Source organism: Nuphar pumila, chromosome 13, assembly GCF_984573655.1.
Source record: "Nuphar pumila chromosome 13, dmNupPumi1.hap1.1, whole genome shotgun sequence".
Taxonomy (NCBI): domain Eukaryota; kingdom Viridiplantae; phylum Streptophyta; class Magnoliopsida; order Nymphaeales; family Nymphaeaceae; genus Nuphar; species Nuphar pumila.
This window is the reverse complement of record NC_143261.1, coordinates 56,665,777-56,685,107: the sequence shown is the minus strand read 5'-3', so window position 1 is coordinate 56,685,107 and position 19,331 is coordinate 56,665,777. Positions and strand designations below refer to the sequence as shown.

The following is a 19,331-nucleotide window of genomic DNA, read 5'->3' as shown; positions in this document are numbered from 1 at the left end:
ACCAATGATTTTGACTCATCAAAAACATATCATATTTATACATAAATATATGTAAGCATGTTACATATATGTCACACATAAGTATCATGCATATCATGAATTAAACACAATAACCAACATTTTTACTTAAGATAATATATTTTTCTCAAAATTGATTTTTGAAAAAGGATTTTGAGTTTATAAAAACATCCAAACAACTTTATAATCCATCAAAATCATATTAACTCCAGGCATAAACATATCCAGCATGTTACAAATATCAAATCTAACTTATAACATGAATTTAAATACGAATCTACATCATTTTTTATTAGAAAATAGGTTAAATCGCTTCTGCAAATTAAAATGGATATTATGAAAGCAAAATAGGGTTTTAAATATGAATATAACATAAATCGAACCATAGAAACACGATTTCATGTTTGATCGACCTATCCTAAATTCTAAACATGTTGAATAATGTAAAATCTTGTACCCTAATGTGAATAAAAATAAATAAAATACTGCACACGTGAATGAAGATCAAAATGCAACAAAGCTCTCTCGAAAACATGAAAGAGATCAAAAATATCTTCCTTAACGCAAATGGTTGTTGTCTAAAGCCAAGGTACAAACCTTGTATCAGATCAAACACCTAAAAACAAAAGAAAAAATGAGTATGATGGGATATCAGATCAAACACCTAAAAAATGAGTTAATCCGAATGACTTTTGTTATCAGGAAAGTCCTTATTTCTCTAACTTGTTTATTGAAATGTTTGAAAATAGTAACAGAGTTTATTGCTTTGCTAGTGCTGACGTTGGTTTTCAAAAATGCTGTTTAACATCTATAAGACTTTAACAACACTTCTCAATTATTAATTGTGATATTTTTAATGACATTTATCTCATACTTCAAATGAGGTTTGCATATAATGTATATTATATATAATATATATTATATATAAAATATACATTATATTCTATGTTGTATATATAGTATTCTATGTTATATAACTTATATTAGTATTATTATATACAGGCTGAGCCAGGCTGCAGGCAGGGCACGGGCTGCCCGGCCCGGCCCAATCTACTAGCATTTAGTCGGATTGCTTTTTAAAATCGGATCCAACTCCGAATCCGATTTCGTGAAGGCCTTTGTTTGGAAATTTACAAGAAAACAGAGGCTATATGTGGAATGTCAGAAATGTGAGGCCCATGCCTGGAATAAGGGGTAAAACGTTGGCCTTAAATGGGATTTTCTCAAATAAATACGAAGGAGAGAGAGAGAGTACTCCAACATAAATACGACGACCAATTGAAAAAAACGTCGTTCCCTTGTTTCCTGAGAGAGAGAGAGAGATGCAGATCTTTGTGAAGACCCTGACGGGGAAGACGATCACTTTGGAGGTCGAGGGTAGCGATACCATCGAAAACGTCAAGGCCAAGATTCAGGTGCTTTGGAGGCACAGGAGATCACGCCTCCCTCTCTTTTTTTTCTCTCTCTTCGTGCCCTTTCTTCCTTTTTTTTTTCTTCTTTTCATTTTGTTGGGCGCTTTTGGTTTGTTGGTATTGCTTTTTCGAGGGATTTGTGTCAGGAGCAGGAGGAGAAACTGGTGCTCTGAGTATGAAATTTGGTTTTTCTTTTTCTTCTTTCTCATTTCGGACTACCGTTTTGCTGATTGGTAGTGACATACCCATCTATTGATTCTCTCTCTCTCTTGATGGAAGGGCTCATGTTTTTGGCTCTTAATTTTCGTTTTATTTTTTGTGGTCTTGCTTTTAGAACAGAAAAAGGGTTCACAAATCCATCTTTTAGCTCCCCTTTGAAGGAATGTGTTGGGTTTTTGGATTACAAACTTTGCATGGATTAAGAAGTTGAGGTTTGGGCCTTTGTGTGGTTCGGCTGGTTTTCTGAGTTTCATCTTTTCGGTCTGATTTCTAAGATGGAGATTTGGTTTATGACGAACTAATGAGTTCCTTTCTGTTGTTCTTTTTGTTTTTCAATGGATTCTTTTGGTCTTATTCCCTCTTTTCAATGTTCCTTCCATTGTTTTCTTCTATTGGTTTTGTGGGTAATAGTCTAAATAGAGAATATGGGTGTTATGTTTTCTTCTGGATAAAGAAGGCATTCCCCCTGATCAGCAGAGGCTAATATTTGCAGGGAAGCTGTTGGAAGATGGGAGGACTCTTTCAGATTACAACATCCAGAAGGAGTCCACCCTTCACTTGGTTTTGAGGCTTAGGGGTGGAACGATGATCAAGGTGAAGACACTTACCGGGAAAGAAATAGAGATCGATATCGAGCCAACCAATACCATCGACAGGATCAAGGAGCGTGTGGAAGAGAAGGAAGGCATCCCGCCTGTACAACAGAGGTGTGGTCTCTGTGTTTTTCACTGATTGCCGATGGGTTTATCCGATCACTTAGTTTAGAAAGAATTGTGTTTTCTTGGTTGAGCATTTGCGTGTAAGTTTTTGTTTCTAGTGTCCCTCTGATTTATCGTCTTGTTATTTGGTTTCACATTGTTTAGCTGTTCTGGAATCTGAATTTCTCTTGTCAACCTTTAATTGGTTTGCTTGGTTATTTATATCTTAAATTTCTTCATTTGGTTTTCTATTCAGCTAATTTTCCTAACTGATGTTTCACTTTTTTTCTCCATCATCGGCATTACCGTTACTGTTATATGTTTCCTGCTTCTTCGATTGTCAAGCTGGGTAACTATCCCCAGTTGGGTTCAAACGTTGCACACCTTGGCTACTATAATGCAACTTTTAATAATCTAGCTATCAGTGTAATCAGTTGTTATCTGTGCATTTGATTGTCCCCTTGGATAGTTGTGCCCAGCTCCCCTCTTTTATAACTGGTTCATATGATCTGTTTCTCAGTTCTATCTATTTTTGTGTGCTGGTTGTAGTGATGGCATTTCATCTCATCCTCGCTGTAATATGTATGGTGTCTTTTGTAGGGGACACAATCGAGTTCTGTCCTGCTCGTACAAATACCTATCAGTGTACAGTGTACATGCTTTATTAAAGACGGATAATGTTAACTTTTCATCTAATTTTCTATTCATATTTTCTTTCTATATAATTTTTCGTAGATGGCTTATTGGATTAGAAAGTTTTGGTGTTTGGGAAATTTTGACATTGACCTTCTTTCACTTTTATTTCTTGACATGTGCACATATTTTTGCAAAATAGGGTGAGATGTTGAGTTGCATGTTGTGTGTGTGTGTGTGTGTGCTCGCTTGTGCACATGTGTGTGGGTGTGTACATGTGTGTGTGTTGCGGGCATGTGTATGCATGGTTGACAAACCAAGAATCTCAGTCAAATCTCAGTTGACCTGCAACTCATGACTTGGCAAGTCAACTCAGCTGACTCGGGAGTTTTTTCTTAATATATTTAAAAGTACAATTTTTCATGAAATAAAACTATATATTTAAAATATTCAAAAAGTTATGAAAATGTAAAAAGAAGAAATATGATTAACATGAGAAATTAGAAGTCACATATCATGTCATTTTTAGTGGTTGTTTTGATAACCAAGTATATCTATGAGTACCAAATCAAGTACAAGTATGTCAATTAGATGCATGTGGAAAAAGTGTAGAATGCTATAAAATAAAAAGGTATTGGATTTACAAATTTAATCACATGGGACATGGAGATATTCAATTAATTGCATCTACTGTTAGATTGCAGCGCATAGGGAGAAATCTGCCCATGTCAAAAATCACAACTTTTCGGTTGTAAAAGGACTTTTTCACCCTTCACACGTGAATTTCCTTTGATATGTGAACTTCCCTCTCAAATATCCAAATATGTGAATTTTCTCTTACACATTTGCGAATGTCCTTATGCTTTCACATTTGTGAATGTTCTGACCTTCACATGTGAATGTCCAAATGTCTTCCTGCTTGTGCTCTTATGTGATTTATAGTAAAAAGAGTTTGTTGAAAAAAACTGACACTCCAAAAGCACGATGGGCATTTGGCAACACTTCAAAAGTATCACTAAAGCCTTTAGCAAAGCTTTTGCCTTTAGTGCCGCTTCAAAAGTACATATTTGGGAGAAAATCGTAAAATAAAAGAACGCCGTTTGCATATTTTGGGAGGACATTTGCATAAAATTTGCTATCTCCCTGGTTATAATTTTGAACAGGGTGCCTAAGAGTGAAATTGGTCTGAACTTTTTAATCTCAATCTCCTAGGTTATTTAGGAAAGAGGACCAAGAGGGATTCACCCCCATCTCCCTGGCAAACATGAGTTTCTATAAAGATCGTTAAACACTGCCATAAAGTCTCTCTGGCATGCTGGCCAAGCCACCTTAAAAAATTCAACAAGGAATCCGTCCACCTACGGGGCCTTGTTGTTGAGGAGTTTTCATTTTGTTTGCTTGACTTCATCTACCAATAAACCCCTGTTCACGAAGTCTTGCACCCTCGAATCAAAACAACCCATGGGGGTCTCACTTATGTCAAGAGAGTCCTCACCCATATTGGAGGTAAAAAAAAGTCACTAACGTATTTTGTTGCCTCCCTTTAGATTTCATCATTCTCATAAAGATGCCCTCCAATTGACAAGGCCAAGTGAAGTTATTTCTTCTAGAGGAAGCGAAAGAACTTAGTGTTTTTATCGCCACAACACATCTAATGTACTTTGGATCTTTGCTTCCATTTAATCTCCTGCCTTGCTCTTCATTCTGATATATCATCGATCAATAGCTTTTTCCTGTCATTTAATCCCTCCACCTCATGTGCATCACCCCGCCATGCTGCCATCTCCCTCTGCATTAAACACAGTTCCTCTATCTGCTTGAATCTCACAACCCCTTCTCCTTTGGATTACTCAATTAATCGAGTTCTTATGTGGTTTATTTTTTTGTGAATATAAGAACAGCCTAAGCGGCTACCTGCGGGTGGGCTCACCATCCTTCTATGCTTTCAACCAACTTTGGGTCCCTCAACTACCATAATTCAAACTTGAACCTTCGATTGCTCATCCATCTTACCTCCCATTCGAGCATTATTGACGTGTGGTCCAAAATGGATATAGGCGCCGCCCCATGGTGGCTCGTCCATCACGGAGTCGCTCCCACCACCCCTACTCACAATGAACCTTTCAAATTTCTGCATGCAAGGGTCTCTTCTCCTGACTGACTAGGTATAAAGTCACCCGAGATCTGTAAATCCACCATATCCAACTCAACAAAATCAACAAACTGCCGCATACTGCTAGTATATCTTTGTTCTCGGTTGGATTCATAGGTACGTAGAAAATTAAATTTTTTAGTTATGCACCAATTTGCCAAAACTCTTTTACCCTAACAAGTTAAGCTCATCCTGAAAAGCTCTTTTTAAAGCAAATATAGTTGGAGCATATACTAATGTGAGCGTTAAAAAAATGCTTGAATTTAGCTGTTCAAAATACACCATGATCGAAAATAGGCCTTTGTCCATAACCATACCACTAATACCTTCCCTTCAAACCACCAAAATGTCCCCTGATATGCCAATCGAGGAAATAAAATCAAAAGAACAACCTCGCCAAATTTGTGCAAGGAAACTGACTTCAAACATTTCCATCTTTGTTTCCGAAATACAAACAATGTCCACCTACTACCATGAGTAATGCAATAACGGCCCCCAAACCATATCTACCTTCCATTTTAAAAAAGAATGCCTCCCGTTCCCACACCCTCATGATTTCCCCCCTTCCATTTAAAAAAAAATACTTCTTCCATTCTCCAATTGTTTTGCACCTGGCCTTTAATGCATGAGCACAGCGAACGAGGAATCACCTCCCCCTGCCACTGCTGGAGGGGAACCAACTCGACGATCGGTGAGCTTTCTTGGCCAGACGAACTGGCACCAACAACGGCTTCCTTTCGATGCCAAACCAACCACTGATTCTTGAGGCGGGGCTGCCATTGTTCAGCGATGGCCTTGACAGCCTTGCAGACCCGCTGGTCCCTACTGCCCCCATGACAACAATCTTGCTGGGGGCTGATGAAGTTGTGGATCCAGAATCAGATCCAAGTCCAACAAAAAAGAAGAAAAAGTGATGAGATTGAGATCCAGGATTCCATTGGATCCGTAGTTAGTATTTAAGATTTGAATTTCTGTTTTGGGTTTGCTTTCAAATCTTATCCAAAATTCATGGTAGAGTTGGGGTTTTAGTTTTTTATAAATACTTGTTATGAGAGAGGGATTAAGGGGAGTTAGAATGATTAAAAATGGCTATTTTCTTGAGTTTTATGTAATTTTTAGTTTTCTTTGCTTTTTTCAATTTCAGTGCATATAAATAGTGTAACCTAGTTTTATGGTAAAATCAAGCACTCTTGATTTACATCAGTTGGTATCTTGTGACAATGTCATGAGGTGTTCAAGAAAAGAAAATGATAGAAATCATGGTTGAAGCAAAGGATAAAGTAACAGATTGGCCGACGAAACTAATGTCCTTGAAAGCGACTATGGTGGAGATCAGCAAAAGTCTTGCCATGCTGGGATGAACAATTCAATCAAATTAGGAGAAAAACACTATGTTTGAGGCGTTCATGCGATGATTATACGTGATTCGTGGGAAGACACCCATGAAACAAAGGTTTTGACCCTTGGTAACATCCCACTAATGAGCAGCGAAAACGCTCGAGAGACTGCCAAATCTTCCTCTTTGGTACAAAACGATGACAGAGGAGGGCCTCATCCCTCTCCTTCTTTTCTGGCTCCTCCCTTCACGGCGACTCCACACCCTCCCTTTTTGGCCACCTTTATCACCGCTTGGAGGACCAGCCCCGACACACTCAGCTCTTCCTTGTCGGTGGATGAGAACTGACAAGTACCCGTCGCCCTGGCTGATGGGCTCTACGGTGGGTTGCAACTCACCGTTCGACCCTCCATGGACTCAGCAGCCATCGTGCTGGGGCACCCCATTGTCAAATTGCCATTGTTCGGTGGGTTGCCGCCGGATAGGGTAGGCTGACAGGGGGCAACCACTGACAGACGGCCCTGGGCCACCGCCCCCCAGGCGGCGCCCGACTGCTCATAGGAACCCCTCACACGGGTTCCTAATGTGAATAGAGTTTCGTGGGAGGGTACCCAGTTCATCCTAGGAACTGGTTCTCATAACCGGGTCACGGCAATAACGGATTTCAACACCCAGGACTTGGTTTCGGGTATTTGGGCCTCAGATCATAGCCAGTTTTCATCGGGTTTGACCCCAGACGCCCTACTTTCGGGTAGTGTAAGTCCAGTCCAAGGTATTATACCTCCAGATTAGACCCAAAACCTTGATTTTAGTCTAAATAATTAGATGCAAGCCAAAACTAGACCTAATTGGTCTCGGATGGAGCTCTAGTTCCAATTCAGACCAGCAGACCCAATATAATTTTGGATATGGATCAGGTCTTAACTAGGCCTTTTACCCTCAAAGCTCAATCCAATATCTGACATATATCAATCCAATTCGACGATCCAATATCCTCTTTCGAGTGTGATTCGGTTCCAAGCCCGATATCATTGCCACCCAAACTTAAATCCGACCCATGAACCGAACCTCACCCAAACCCAAAATCAACCTCTTGAACACCAAACCTACCCACAACCACACATGTATCCTAATTATCCCCCACCTAGGCCTACACAATTAGGGATGGCAGTGGAACGGGGAAAAATGGGATTCGACTGAACCTGCCCCGTTTGGACTGGAGATGGACATAAAACGAGGAATGAACCGGGGATGAAGGTGAAAATCAAAACTTGTATAGAGATGAAGGCTGGATGGACTTACTCTTGCCCCCGCCCCATCACCGATCCCCATTAATGAAATTATTAATATATCTTTATATATTATAAAATCTTCATATATATACATATGTTCCTAATCTTAAACATTTCCTCTCCTTATTTTCTTCTTAATGCTCTTAAAATAGGAATAAAATTATTTTGAGACGGGGATGGGGACAGCATCAGGAATGGGTCTAAACCAGTGTTGTGAGAGGCGTACGCCTCAGAGGCGAGGCGCATGCTCAAGGTACTGAGGCGTTGCTGTGATGCGCTTAAAGCTAAAAAAAAAAAAAAAAAACTGACTGAGCATTAAACAAAGGTCGTTCTGATGCAGTCGAATACACATTAAATTCAATCGGCATTATCATTTAACAATATATGCTTGGAAATAAATTTGGGAGAAAAGTTATCACAAATTCAGTCATTCTTATGTTGTGAGAGGCGTACGCCTCAGTACCAGAGGCGAAGCGCAGGCTCAACGCCTCGCTTCGCCTCATCGCATTTAACAACCTTGGTCTAAACACTTCCACTCCTTATTTTCTTCTTAATCCTCTTAAAAGTATATGCGAAAGTCGTACTGGATTTGTAGATATACATAAGAAATATTTACTTAACGAAAGTTCACACATTTTTTGTGACATTCTCGCACATGATTTGCAATGTACTATAATTACAAAAGGACAAAAATATTATTAAAAAAACTGGGAAAAAGATTTTGGATGTGAGGGGATTTAAGCAAATTAGGGGACATTTTGAAAAATGTGCCATTTTTACAAGGACAATACAATTATTTTACGAAGAATATGTATCCTTCTCTTTGTATATATATATATATATATATATAGGTAGGTGCTTTTTTTTCAGTTGATTTACAAGGAATCCCCCACCTAGATCATGGCTGCTTTTTCTGTTTGTTGTGAATAGCATCCAATTAGCCTCATTTTATATACATTTGAAAGTTGTCTTAAGCTCCTCTTTGAAAGGAGACAAACTAAAACTTTTATAACATTTATTCTTTTGCTTCTGTTGTATGTGGCTTCTTGTTCATTTTTGTCGTGTAGCGGTTGTATTCTTGTGTTTTCTCTGTGCTATTGTGTAACTTGGGTATATTAATTTATTACCTTCTGTTTATATTTTCAAAATAAAATCTGTCATTAAATGGTAAATGGCATATATTGATAATCTGTGTTCTCCCACACTTTTATTGAAAAAATCTTGGCAAAATGAATAATTTTTTAAAAATTTATAAACTGAAGTTAAAAATATGTAAAAAAATTACTCAAATGCCAAAAGCAATAAATATGTCTCATCCATTGTTTTAAAAATGAAAAAGAAATGAAAGATGGGAGAGTCCAGAGGCCGAAATAAATACTTTCTTGCTTAGGATTAAGTTACATTCAGTATTTATTGCCATTAATTAGTTAGGAGAAAAAGATTGAGAGAGATGTGAATGATAAAATAGGATTATCAGCCAAAGTTTTTTAAAATCATTTATGAAACATAAATTATGATATTTTAATTTTAAATTATCACAACATTTTGAAAAATATCGTGATATTTTAAATGTTAGAACTGATGAAAAGATATCATAATATTTTTTTAAAATATCATGATATTTGTGACTGTACTTATACCTTCTTCCATTGCCTTAGTTTTCTTTTACTGCCAAATTCAATTTTATGTTTTTATGAAAAACAGCTGCATTACTTGAGTTTTATCCTTACATACTTGTAATCACCATTGATAGTTGCTAACTTTTGTTTAGTTGCAAACTATGTTGTCAAAAGTGATACGTGGTTACCTAGTCAACTGGTACTGCCTACCCTACTTGTGTTCGCCTAATCCTCCCAGAGCCAATCCCTAGTTAGACAACACAGAGTAGGATGACATTGTTTTTTATTTTTGAGGTCTTAAATTAATCCTATGCACTTAATTCCTATATGCTGTTTTTTGTGCTTATTTTCTTTATTACTTGAGAAAAATGATTGCTTGGGCCTTGTTAGGGACTGTTGCAATCGGATTGATGTCAACATATATTCTTGTTAAAACCCACACACATACATGTGCACACAAGCATACACAAAAATTTGCAAGTCTCTATTACAGCTCAATGTTTCCAGAAGAGATGTTCTTGTAAGAGTAAATATTTAGTGCTATGCTGCTATTATGCATTTTAGAGCATACTAGGATCAGCATAGAGAATCTAGTACAAGACTAATGTGTGTTGACAATTTGCCCTTATCTTCCCTTTTTAAAAAAATTCACAAGGTCTATTATGTTCAATGATAAAATGATTGTGGGGGTGCGCTTCTTAGGAGCCTTAGGAGGTCATTGTTAACATAATTCCTGCTTGCATGAGTAATTCAAACCATTTTCTTCTTCCTAGGTGTTGATTAAATAACATAATCGATGCCGATATTCTTTTTAGAATAATTTCTAGTGTATCAGTTGAAATTTTGTGTTGATTCTAGTGGAGTGGGTATTATTCTTGATCGTAAAGATACCGATGCTCAACTTTGGAGAGCATCACACAATTTCACTTTCGCCCACTGATTAATTGTCAAGCATTTCACAATTTACTAAGTTCTTTCCTCATTCATGTATGTTATTCAGGAGCTTCATTGTTTCCATTGGTTAATTGTTAAATGCAATTGAGTTTTCCAAATAGTCTGAGTCATATATTGCAAGTTTATATGACATGATTATTCAGGAGGTAGTGATGCTTTTTCAGTTTCCAGAAAATAACAAAATTTTTTTACTGAGATTCTAGCTAGATTATGGGCGTAATATCTTTCAATGTATTATGGAATTATCTGTGCGCATACATTTGTTCCATTTTGTATAGTTGTCTTAAGGTGAGGCAATTAATTAACGATTTAACTTGAAATGCAAGTGTTTATGTTCATATATAGTTATGCTCATCATTGTTGTCAGATATCCCGAAGGTATTGTAAATCAGGCGCTCGACGACATTTTTGCAGATACTTTTGGTAATGATGTTGACAATGATTCAATTATAGATTCAGATTCGGAAAGTGATGGTCTTCTTTCTGAGGTAATGTCATGCTCTTCTAAAAATCCAGCCTCATCTTTTTCTAATTCCTTATTTATTTATGAAAGAGTTCTGAATTCTGATATTGGTTTCAGGATTTGAATGGTTCTTATCTTGTTAAAGATGGAAGTGATGATAATTCAGGTTGGAACATAATTACAACAGTGAAATTTGGTGTTTGAAATATCCTAAATTTTTGTTTTAGTAAAATCGCAAGAGGATATTTTTCAATATAATTGCTGTTGCTGTAGATGAAAGTTACCATACTGCTCTATCTGAGCAGAACAAGACAATTCAGGTGGAACTCGTGAAACAGAAAAGTAAGTTAGATCAGCTGAAAAAGGTAAGAACGACCTTGTACTTAATTAAGACCTTGAAATGACCATAGATATGAAGCTCAACATGATGGTATGTCTAACTAATATAAACATGTAGGGTTTGTTTTAAAAAATTTCTCTCCTATTTTGAAGACAAAAAAATTGATGGCTCACATTCATCATTGTAATGCACTTAGTTTTACCCAAAATGAACTAATGCTAGGGATGTCAATCAATCACGTTTGAGTCAGGTATCTGAAAAGTACAAATCTGATTAGTTGAATCAGTATAGCAAATGAATCTGATTAATAATCAGATTCGGATGCAGTTTTCAGATTTTCATTTGAATCTGGATCCAAGGGTAATCCAACCCAATTCCTTATAAAATATATCTGATTAGCTAACCGAGTACAGGTTCAATATTGCCTTTTCCATCCAACTCTAAATTTGATTAAGCTAGATCCGGATAGGTCAGATTCACCAAGACCTAGATCTCAACTGAATATTTCCAGTTTACTGCCCTGGCTAATGCTCAGAAAGATTTTCATGTTATGACCCTTGAAATGTTGTATTCTCAAGTATGAAGAGCATATTTAAAGCAATAGAAGTGTTTTTTGTTTTTTATTTTTGCTTTTGTGTTTGCTCATAAAAAGAAAACAAGTGCATCTTTTGTGATATAGACAACTGTTCATACTTCTTTCAGTACGACATTATTTCTGGATGCTTGAAATATTAATAAGGTTATGTTTGCTTCATTGTTTCACCAGGACCCAAATTTTGGTGAGTTTCTGGAAAAGCATAGTTTGGAGCTTCAAGCTGCAAGCAATGAAGAAAAAGTAAGACGTCCATCACTTTCCAGTTTCCACATGGCCATCATTGTACTGGCTTTCGACATTCTATTATCATTTTATCATTGGTAGGACTCCTATTGATATTAAAAAATTCTGATGCCATAAATGGTTGTCTTCTTAGGTTGTATGTCATGTCGGTAGTCATGTTATCAAGCCTACTCTTCTTTGTTCTTTTTTCCTTCACCCTTTTTCTTTTGTTTTTTTTTCTGGTGTGTGTCTATTCCAGATTGGTGTGCTCAAATCAGGCCAGATTGCGTCCAACTAACCAATCCTGATTGATTCCATAGATTATCCATACCAGTGGGAATCAATTTTAGAGTCAAGTTGAGTCAGATTAGTATAAAGTGGCAAGTGTCTGGTTGGACCAATCCATTGATTAGATCACCCAATTTTAACGTTCTTCTCATCATTTTTTGATAACTTTGCAGTGAATTTAGGTGGTTTTGTTCTTAGTTGTCATAGGCGCTAGGCGAAGCCTAGGCGGTGAGCCCCTAAAAAGCCTAGGCAGTCTAGGCAGTGCCCCAAATAAAAAAACAAAAAAAAAATATACAAATATGTAAACAAACTACTAAAATTAATAACAAATATGTATACAACATAAAATCAATCAACAATAAGCAATAGACAAAACAAAATATGTCGTCAAACACTGTAAGATAATTATATTAAATAACCTGCTCAATACATTGTCCAACACAAAACATTTAACAACACAATACATTTAACTAAACATAGAATTCTGAAACATATGTCTATATATAAAAGTCATCTTCATTCTTCAGTATCAAACTTCATTTCAATGATTTCCTTCATTTATTGCATCTTTTAGTGGCTTGAGATGATGATGGCAGATCATCTTCATACAATTTCTGTCCCACAAATGTTGCAGGTACTTGTGGCTTTCTCTCATCATATTTTTTAAGACTAGTAAGAAGCTCAACACAAATATCAGAAGGAATGCTATGTTTACATAATTTCACAGTGGAGTTAATATGTCCCACAACATGAGATTTAAATCTATACAATCCTTCATGCATTATAAAATCACAAAAATTACACTTCACTATTTCTTTGGCATCTCTAAGTCAATAGTGTACAATATTTCAATGCAGGTTTCTTTGAGAGGCATCCTCCAAGACCTCTACCCTCCATCGACTTACTAGAACACGAATTAATAAATCTAATCACTACAAAGATGTAAAATAATGTAACTGATAACCATGTTAAAAAATGAAACAAAAAACAATGGAATAAATAAACCATGCAACTGATAACCAATGCAAAAAATTAAAACATAACCAATTAATCACCAAATAAAAATATAAGCATACAGACATTTAACAAATCTACACACATAACATAATTAACATTAACTGTATTTAAGTATAAAATAGTAAAAAAAAACCAATAAGTTTATAATAACAACTTAAATTTAATCCTTAGATGAACTTGAAAGTCTATCATCATCTTCATTGATATATTGCTCTTCTTCTTCAGTTTTATTTGTAGAGTTAGCTTATTCCTCTTCTTCTTCCACCCTCACCACCTTCTTTCCTTTGTCAAACATTTTCTTTCTTAGGACATTAGTTACACGTATTTTTACCCCCACCCTATGCCTTAACGCTCTGGATGCCTTATCAACAAGATCTCATGTAAGTAATGTGTCATTTTCAAAGATTATCATTGACTTCTCTTAAGACAATGGGGTCGAGATCTCCTTTTTTTCATTCTCTCCTCATACCTTCGTTTCAATTTATGATTATATTGCACAAAAAACAAACCATTCAACTTTTTGTGCAAAAGTCAGTTTCTTTTCTTTGTATGAATCTATAAAAATATATATAAAGTTAAAATATATACAAACTGACAAATATTATTTAGTAATTAGTAGTAAATAATATTTTACTGCTTCAAAAGTACTTCAATCACGTTCACAACTGAATGTAATGCATGCGAGACCTAAGACTTGAACAACAAAGGTCTGGAGCTGGAGACAACCAATGGCAAAAGAAATCCACCAATCTACTATAAAAAAATCAAATTACATATAATTAAAGTATATGTTGAAACTTGGTTTGAGAAAAGATAGAAAAGTTCCTTCACGATTAGCCCTAATCACCCTTAAGTGGTGATTAGGGTCAATAAAGAAAATTACACTAGAGACCATTGAAAGCTAAAATATAAACAAGACCACCCAATAAACCCCTCACGATAATAACTCTCAACACTTCCCCTCAAGCTGAAGCATAGATATCAATCATGCTCTGCTTGTTACAACACTTTGAGAATTCTGTGATAGGAAGGGGTTTGGTAAAAACATTTGCTACTTGATCTTCTGAAGAAACATGAAAAGTTGATATATTTCCCACTTGAACCATATCCCGAATATAATGACAATCTATCTCAATATGCTTAGTCCTCTCATGAAACACATCATCTTAATAGGCAGAGAAACCTTTATGCTCAATCCGGTAAGCATAGATTTTATCCAAATCATTTCAGCAGCAGTTTGTGCCATGACCCTATATTCTGACTCAACACTTGATCTTGCTACTACAGCTTGTTTCTTGCTTCTCCATGAAACTAAGTTGCCACCAACAAAAACACAGAACCCTGTAGTAGACTTCCTATCATCAACCGACCCTGCATAATCAGCATTAGTATACGCAACCACATCAAGATTTGCCTCTTTTGTAAACAATAGACCTTTTCCTGGAGATGTCTTTAGGTATTTAAGAACCATCATAGCTGCCTCCCAATGAACTTTTCTTGGTTTATCCATGAATTGACTCAATTTGCCAACAACAAATGATATGTCAGGCCTAGTTACAGTAACATAGAGAAGTTTACCAATGAGAGTCCTATAGGACTTACTATCAACTTCCTCAGATTGCTCGTCATACAAGAATAATTTAGGATTCATGGGAATAGTGGCTGGTTTTGCACCAAGCATCCCTGTCTCCTGTAAAAGATCAAGCACATATTTACTCTGAGAAAGAACCATACCTTCTCTATTTCTTGCTACTTCGATTCTCAACAAGTACTTGAGAGGACCCAGATCCTTTGTAATAAAGTATTTCTGCAGATATGCCTTGGTGCTTGAAATCTTCTGCTCATTATCTCCAGTTAAAATTATATCAACATAAACAACCATAGTCACAAAACCCTTAGAGCTATTCTTTATGAACAAAGAATGATTTGATGGTGACCTCTGAAAACCAAATTTAGACATCACCTCAAACAATTTGTGAAACCATGCACGCGGGCTTTGCTTTAGGCCATATATTGCCTTTTTTAGTTTGCACACTTTGCCACACTCTCCCTGTCGTTCGAAGCCAGGCGGTTGTTGCATGTAGACCGTCTCAGATAGATCCCCATACAGAAAGGCATTCGTCACATCAAGCCGAGTCATACTCCACCCATGATGAACAACCACAGAAGTAACTAAGCGTATAGTGCCCATTCTGGCTACGGGAGATAAAGTCTCAAAGAAGTCCACCCCATATGTTTGGGTGTAGCCTTTGGCGACTAGACGAGCTTTGTGTCTCTCCAGAGTGCCATCAAAATGATATTTAATAGTGTACACCCACTTACAACCAACAATGTCTGCATCAGAAGGAGGATCGACAAGCTCCCAAGTCCCTTGAGAAATCAAGGCGTCCATTTTTTCTTGCATTGCTTGTTTCCATTGAGGATCTAATAAAGCCTGTTGATGATTGATAGGACTGGAGATGGCAGATAAAGCAGATAGAAAGTTTTGCATGCTCTTTCCAATCTTGTCTGTGGACACAAACTTTGAAATTGGGTGCAGAGTACACTGACGCATGCCTTTCCTCAGGGCTATGGGCAAATCATTTTTAATCTCAGGATCTGCTCTACAATCATCAGGATAAGTAATAGAATCATCAACATAATCAAAATCACTGACTGCAAGAAGAAGAAGACAATGAAGGGCCACGAGAGGAGGCTTGACGACGAGTATACACCAGTGGAGGATCATGGAACCGAGTTGAAGAGGGATCAGAACATAATGAAGGCAATAAAGGAACTGACTCCAAAGGAATGGGAGGAATGGGTAAGGGAAATGATGTGGACATATCAGGATTCACACGAGACGCTCACGGCAAGTAGTAAGGAATGGTCTCAAAGAATGTGACATCCGCACTGATATACTCTTTACGAGCAATGGGGTCAAGACATTTGTACCCTTTTTGGTTTTTTGGATACCCAAGGAAGACACACTTAGTTGCCTGTGCAGCTAGTTTGTCCCTAGTAGGTCCAAGTTTTTGCACAAAACAAACACAACTAAATACCTTAGGAGAAACTTTGAACAAAGAACAATCAGGATAAAGTTGTCTGATAGGAATTTGGTCATTAAGAGCAGTAGAAGGCATTCTGTTAATAAGGTAACAAGAAGTAAGAAGGGCATCTCCCCAAAAAGAAGCTGGCATGTTTGTTTGAATCATAAGGGTTCGAGTTACTTTCAAAAGGTGTCGGTGTTTTCTTTCAGCTACCCCATTTTGCTGGGACATATGGGCACATGAAAATTGAGGGCAAATCCCATTATCCCGATAAAATTGTAATAGTTTGCTAGATTTGAATTCAAGAGCATTATCAATGCGAACAATTTTAACAATGGAACCAAATTGAGTATTTATTTCAAGAATAAAAGATTGGAGAATACACAAGACTTCAGATCTCTCCTTTATTAAAAAGACCCAAGACACTCTAGAGTAGTCATCAACAATGACAAGGTAATACTTGGACTGAAACCTATTAGGAACCCGACTAGGCCCCCAAACTTCAACATGAATTAGATCAAAAGGACTTTGACTAGTACAACTCTGACTTAAAGAAAAAGAACTACGATGATGCTTGCCCAACTGACATGCTTCACACTGAAAGGACGCTGTAGGAGAGACCTGTGGAATGACTCTTTGAAGCTTGGAAAGAGAATGATGACCCAATCTGAGATGCCATTGGTAGGAATTAGAACTCGATTCACACACGAAGTTGCTACTCCAACAGGTTGTGTAAGATATAAACACCTCCCTCCTCATGGCCTCCACCAATCTTCTTCCCAGACAGCAAATCCTGAAATACACAAGAACCCGGGTCAAATATAACTCGACAATTTAGTTCTTTTGTAAGCTGGCTTACGGATAATAAATTCTTAGGAAACTGTGGAGCATGGAGAACATATTGAATCCGTAATGTAGGGGTAAAATGCACATCTCCTTGCCCCACCATTGGGGATAATCTACCATCTGCCAATTTAACATGACGAGGGAAAGATGTATGAACCAGTGTAGAGAAACTATTTGAATCTTCACAAAAGTGTTGAGAGGCGCCAGAATCAATAATCCATATCTTACCTCCATCATCCAACTGAGTACCCGCAGAGCATGCCACATCAGTCACTACAATAGAGGCAGACACAAATGCAAAACTCTGAGAAAGAAGTTGATCATATTTTGCACGACTGAGAGTAATCGTATTGGTTGAAGAAGTAGGCACAGGTTCAGTGATGGAAGAGACAACCGGAGTTGTTGCTTTGGGGAACGATAATGAGCTCTGAGGGCGACTTCTAGGGTTCTTATCCCAACAATGATCCTCAAGGTGCCCTTGCTTGCCACAATATGTACACTGAAGCCTACTACGACCTCCACTGCCTCTTCCACGACCTCTGCCTCTGGAAGAACTAGGTAAACCATGCCCTCCTCAACCTGTGACAACAAGAGCTGAAGTCTGAGAGTCTCCATGAGGTGGAGGAAGGGTAACAGCAAGACGACTTAACCGGTTGTAGGCATCAGCTAGAGTAGGGATCTCTGAGCTAGTAAGCATTTGCACCTTGGCCACTGAGTAATCTGGAGATAATCCTGATAGAAAACGAGCCACCATAGTCTACTCCTGATGGGTTTTATGATTAGTGCAGCAGGGAGGACGAACAGAGTTGAGCCTTTTATAGGCTGATTTAACTGATGCATAATATTGGGAAAGATTCTGATCACCCTGCTGCAACTGAAATATCTCTTGCTCAACTTACAAAATTCTACTGACATTTTTGTCTTGAGAGTACGTGTCACGTAATGAATCCCACATCTCCTTTGCAGTAGAATAGTAAATTAAGCCGTCTGCAATATGTGGCTGAACACTGTTCATAATCCAAGACATAACAATGTCATTATCTTCCTGCCATGTGGCATATTTCCCAGTTTTCTCTGTTGGTTCCTTTTTTAACAAAATATGTTTTCGACGATGTCCTGACACAGACATCATAAAAGTCCTCGACCACCTTTTATAATTATTGTCGTCCAGCTTTACGGACGACCCATAAGAGAAGGGATTAGCAAAAGCTTTGTACTCTGCAGACACTTCAAACCTTTGTTCACCATCACTGGACTTTATTTCAGCCATGGTATTTCACTGCTGATAGTAGCTAGCTAATGAGCCGGATAATAATAATAACCAGAAATTAATCACGAGCAAACTGATAGTAAAGAAATAGATTCCAGTTGAAATAAAATCCTTGTCTTGCAATATATATATATCACAGACGCCACCAGCAAGATAATAAATCTGATCACCACTATAAAAATTAATTTTAGATGACAAAAATTGATTTCACATCTAAACTTCAACAAAAATTAATCAGATCTGATTAAATCTGATTCCAACAACAGCAAGCACTACAGATTTAACGCCTACCATATCAACACGACTCTGATACGAGCAAATCTGATTCCAACGACAGCAAGCACTACAGATTTAACACCTACCACATCAACACGACTCTGATACGAGCAACAGTCAGTCAGCCACACCATTCAGATCTGATCCAACATCAACGCTACACGACATCCAATTACTGCACGATCTCAGAACTGCTCCACCCAATCACAAAATGATTGCTGATCTGATGCAACACGATCATGATGTCAGATCTGCTCCACGCAATCTCCACATGATGGTAGATCTGATGCACTACGATCCATCAATATTACTGAGGCGTCATCAACAAGGAGCAAAAGAGGAACACACGATCTAGGGTGTCTGATCAGATCTGCATATTGTGTAGAACTAGTCAGATCCCAGGTCGTGAGACTGAGGAAAGAACCTAGGGTTCGATCAGAAGGAAGATTGAATAAACTAGATATAGTCTAGGAGGAGAGAAGAAGAAAGAAAAAAACTATGATAAAGAGGGAAGAAAGAAATTCAGCCTAGGCGTTAGATTCTCCCAAGAACGAGAGGCTTTGATACCATGTTGAAACTTGGTTTGAGAAAAGATAGAAAAGTACCTTCACGATTAGCCCTAATCACCCTTAAGTAGTGATTATGGTCAATA

At 37.4% G+C, this 19,331-nt stretch overlaps 1 protein-coding gene across 1 annotated transcript in view; it reads left to right on the top strand.

Moving 5' to 3' along the window:
* The first annotated feature begins 1,340 nt into the window (after nt 1-1,340).
* Nucleotides 1,341-19,331, top strand: part of LOC149818443 (uncharacterized) — a 1,135,480-nt gene continuing 1,117,489 nt past the window's right edge. Inside the window, exons 1-3 of the mRNA XM_089986219.1 lie at nt 1,341-1,433; nt 1,770-1,776; nt 2,104-2,243. Of these exons, the coding sequence (XP_089842345.1) occupies nt 1,341-1,433; nt 1,770-1,776; nt 2,104-2,243 (240 nt within the window). The remainder of the gene's footprint in view (nt 1,434-1,769; nt 1,777-2,103; nt 2,244-19,331) is intronic.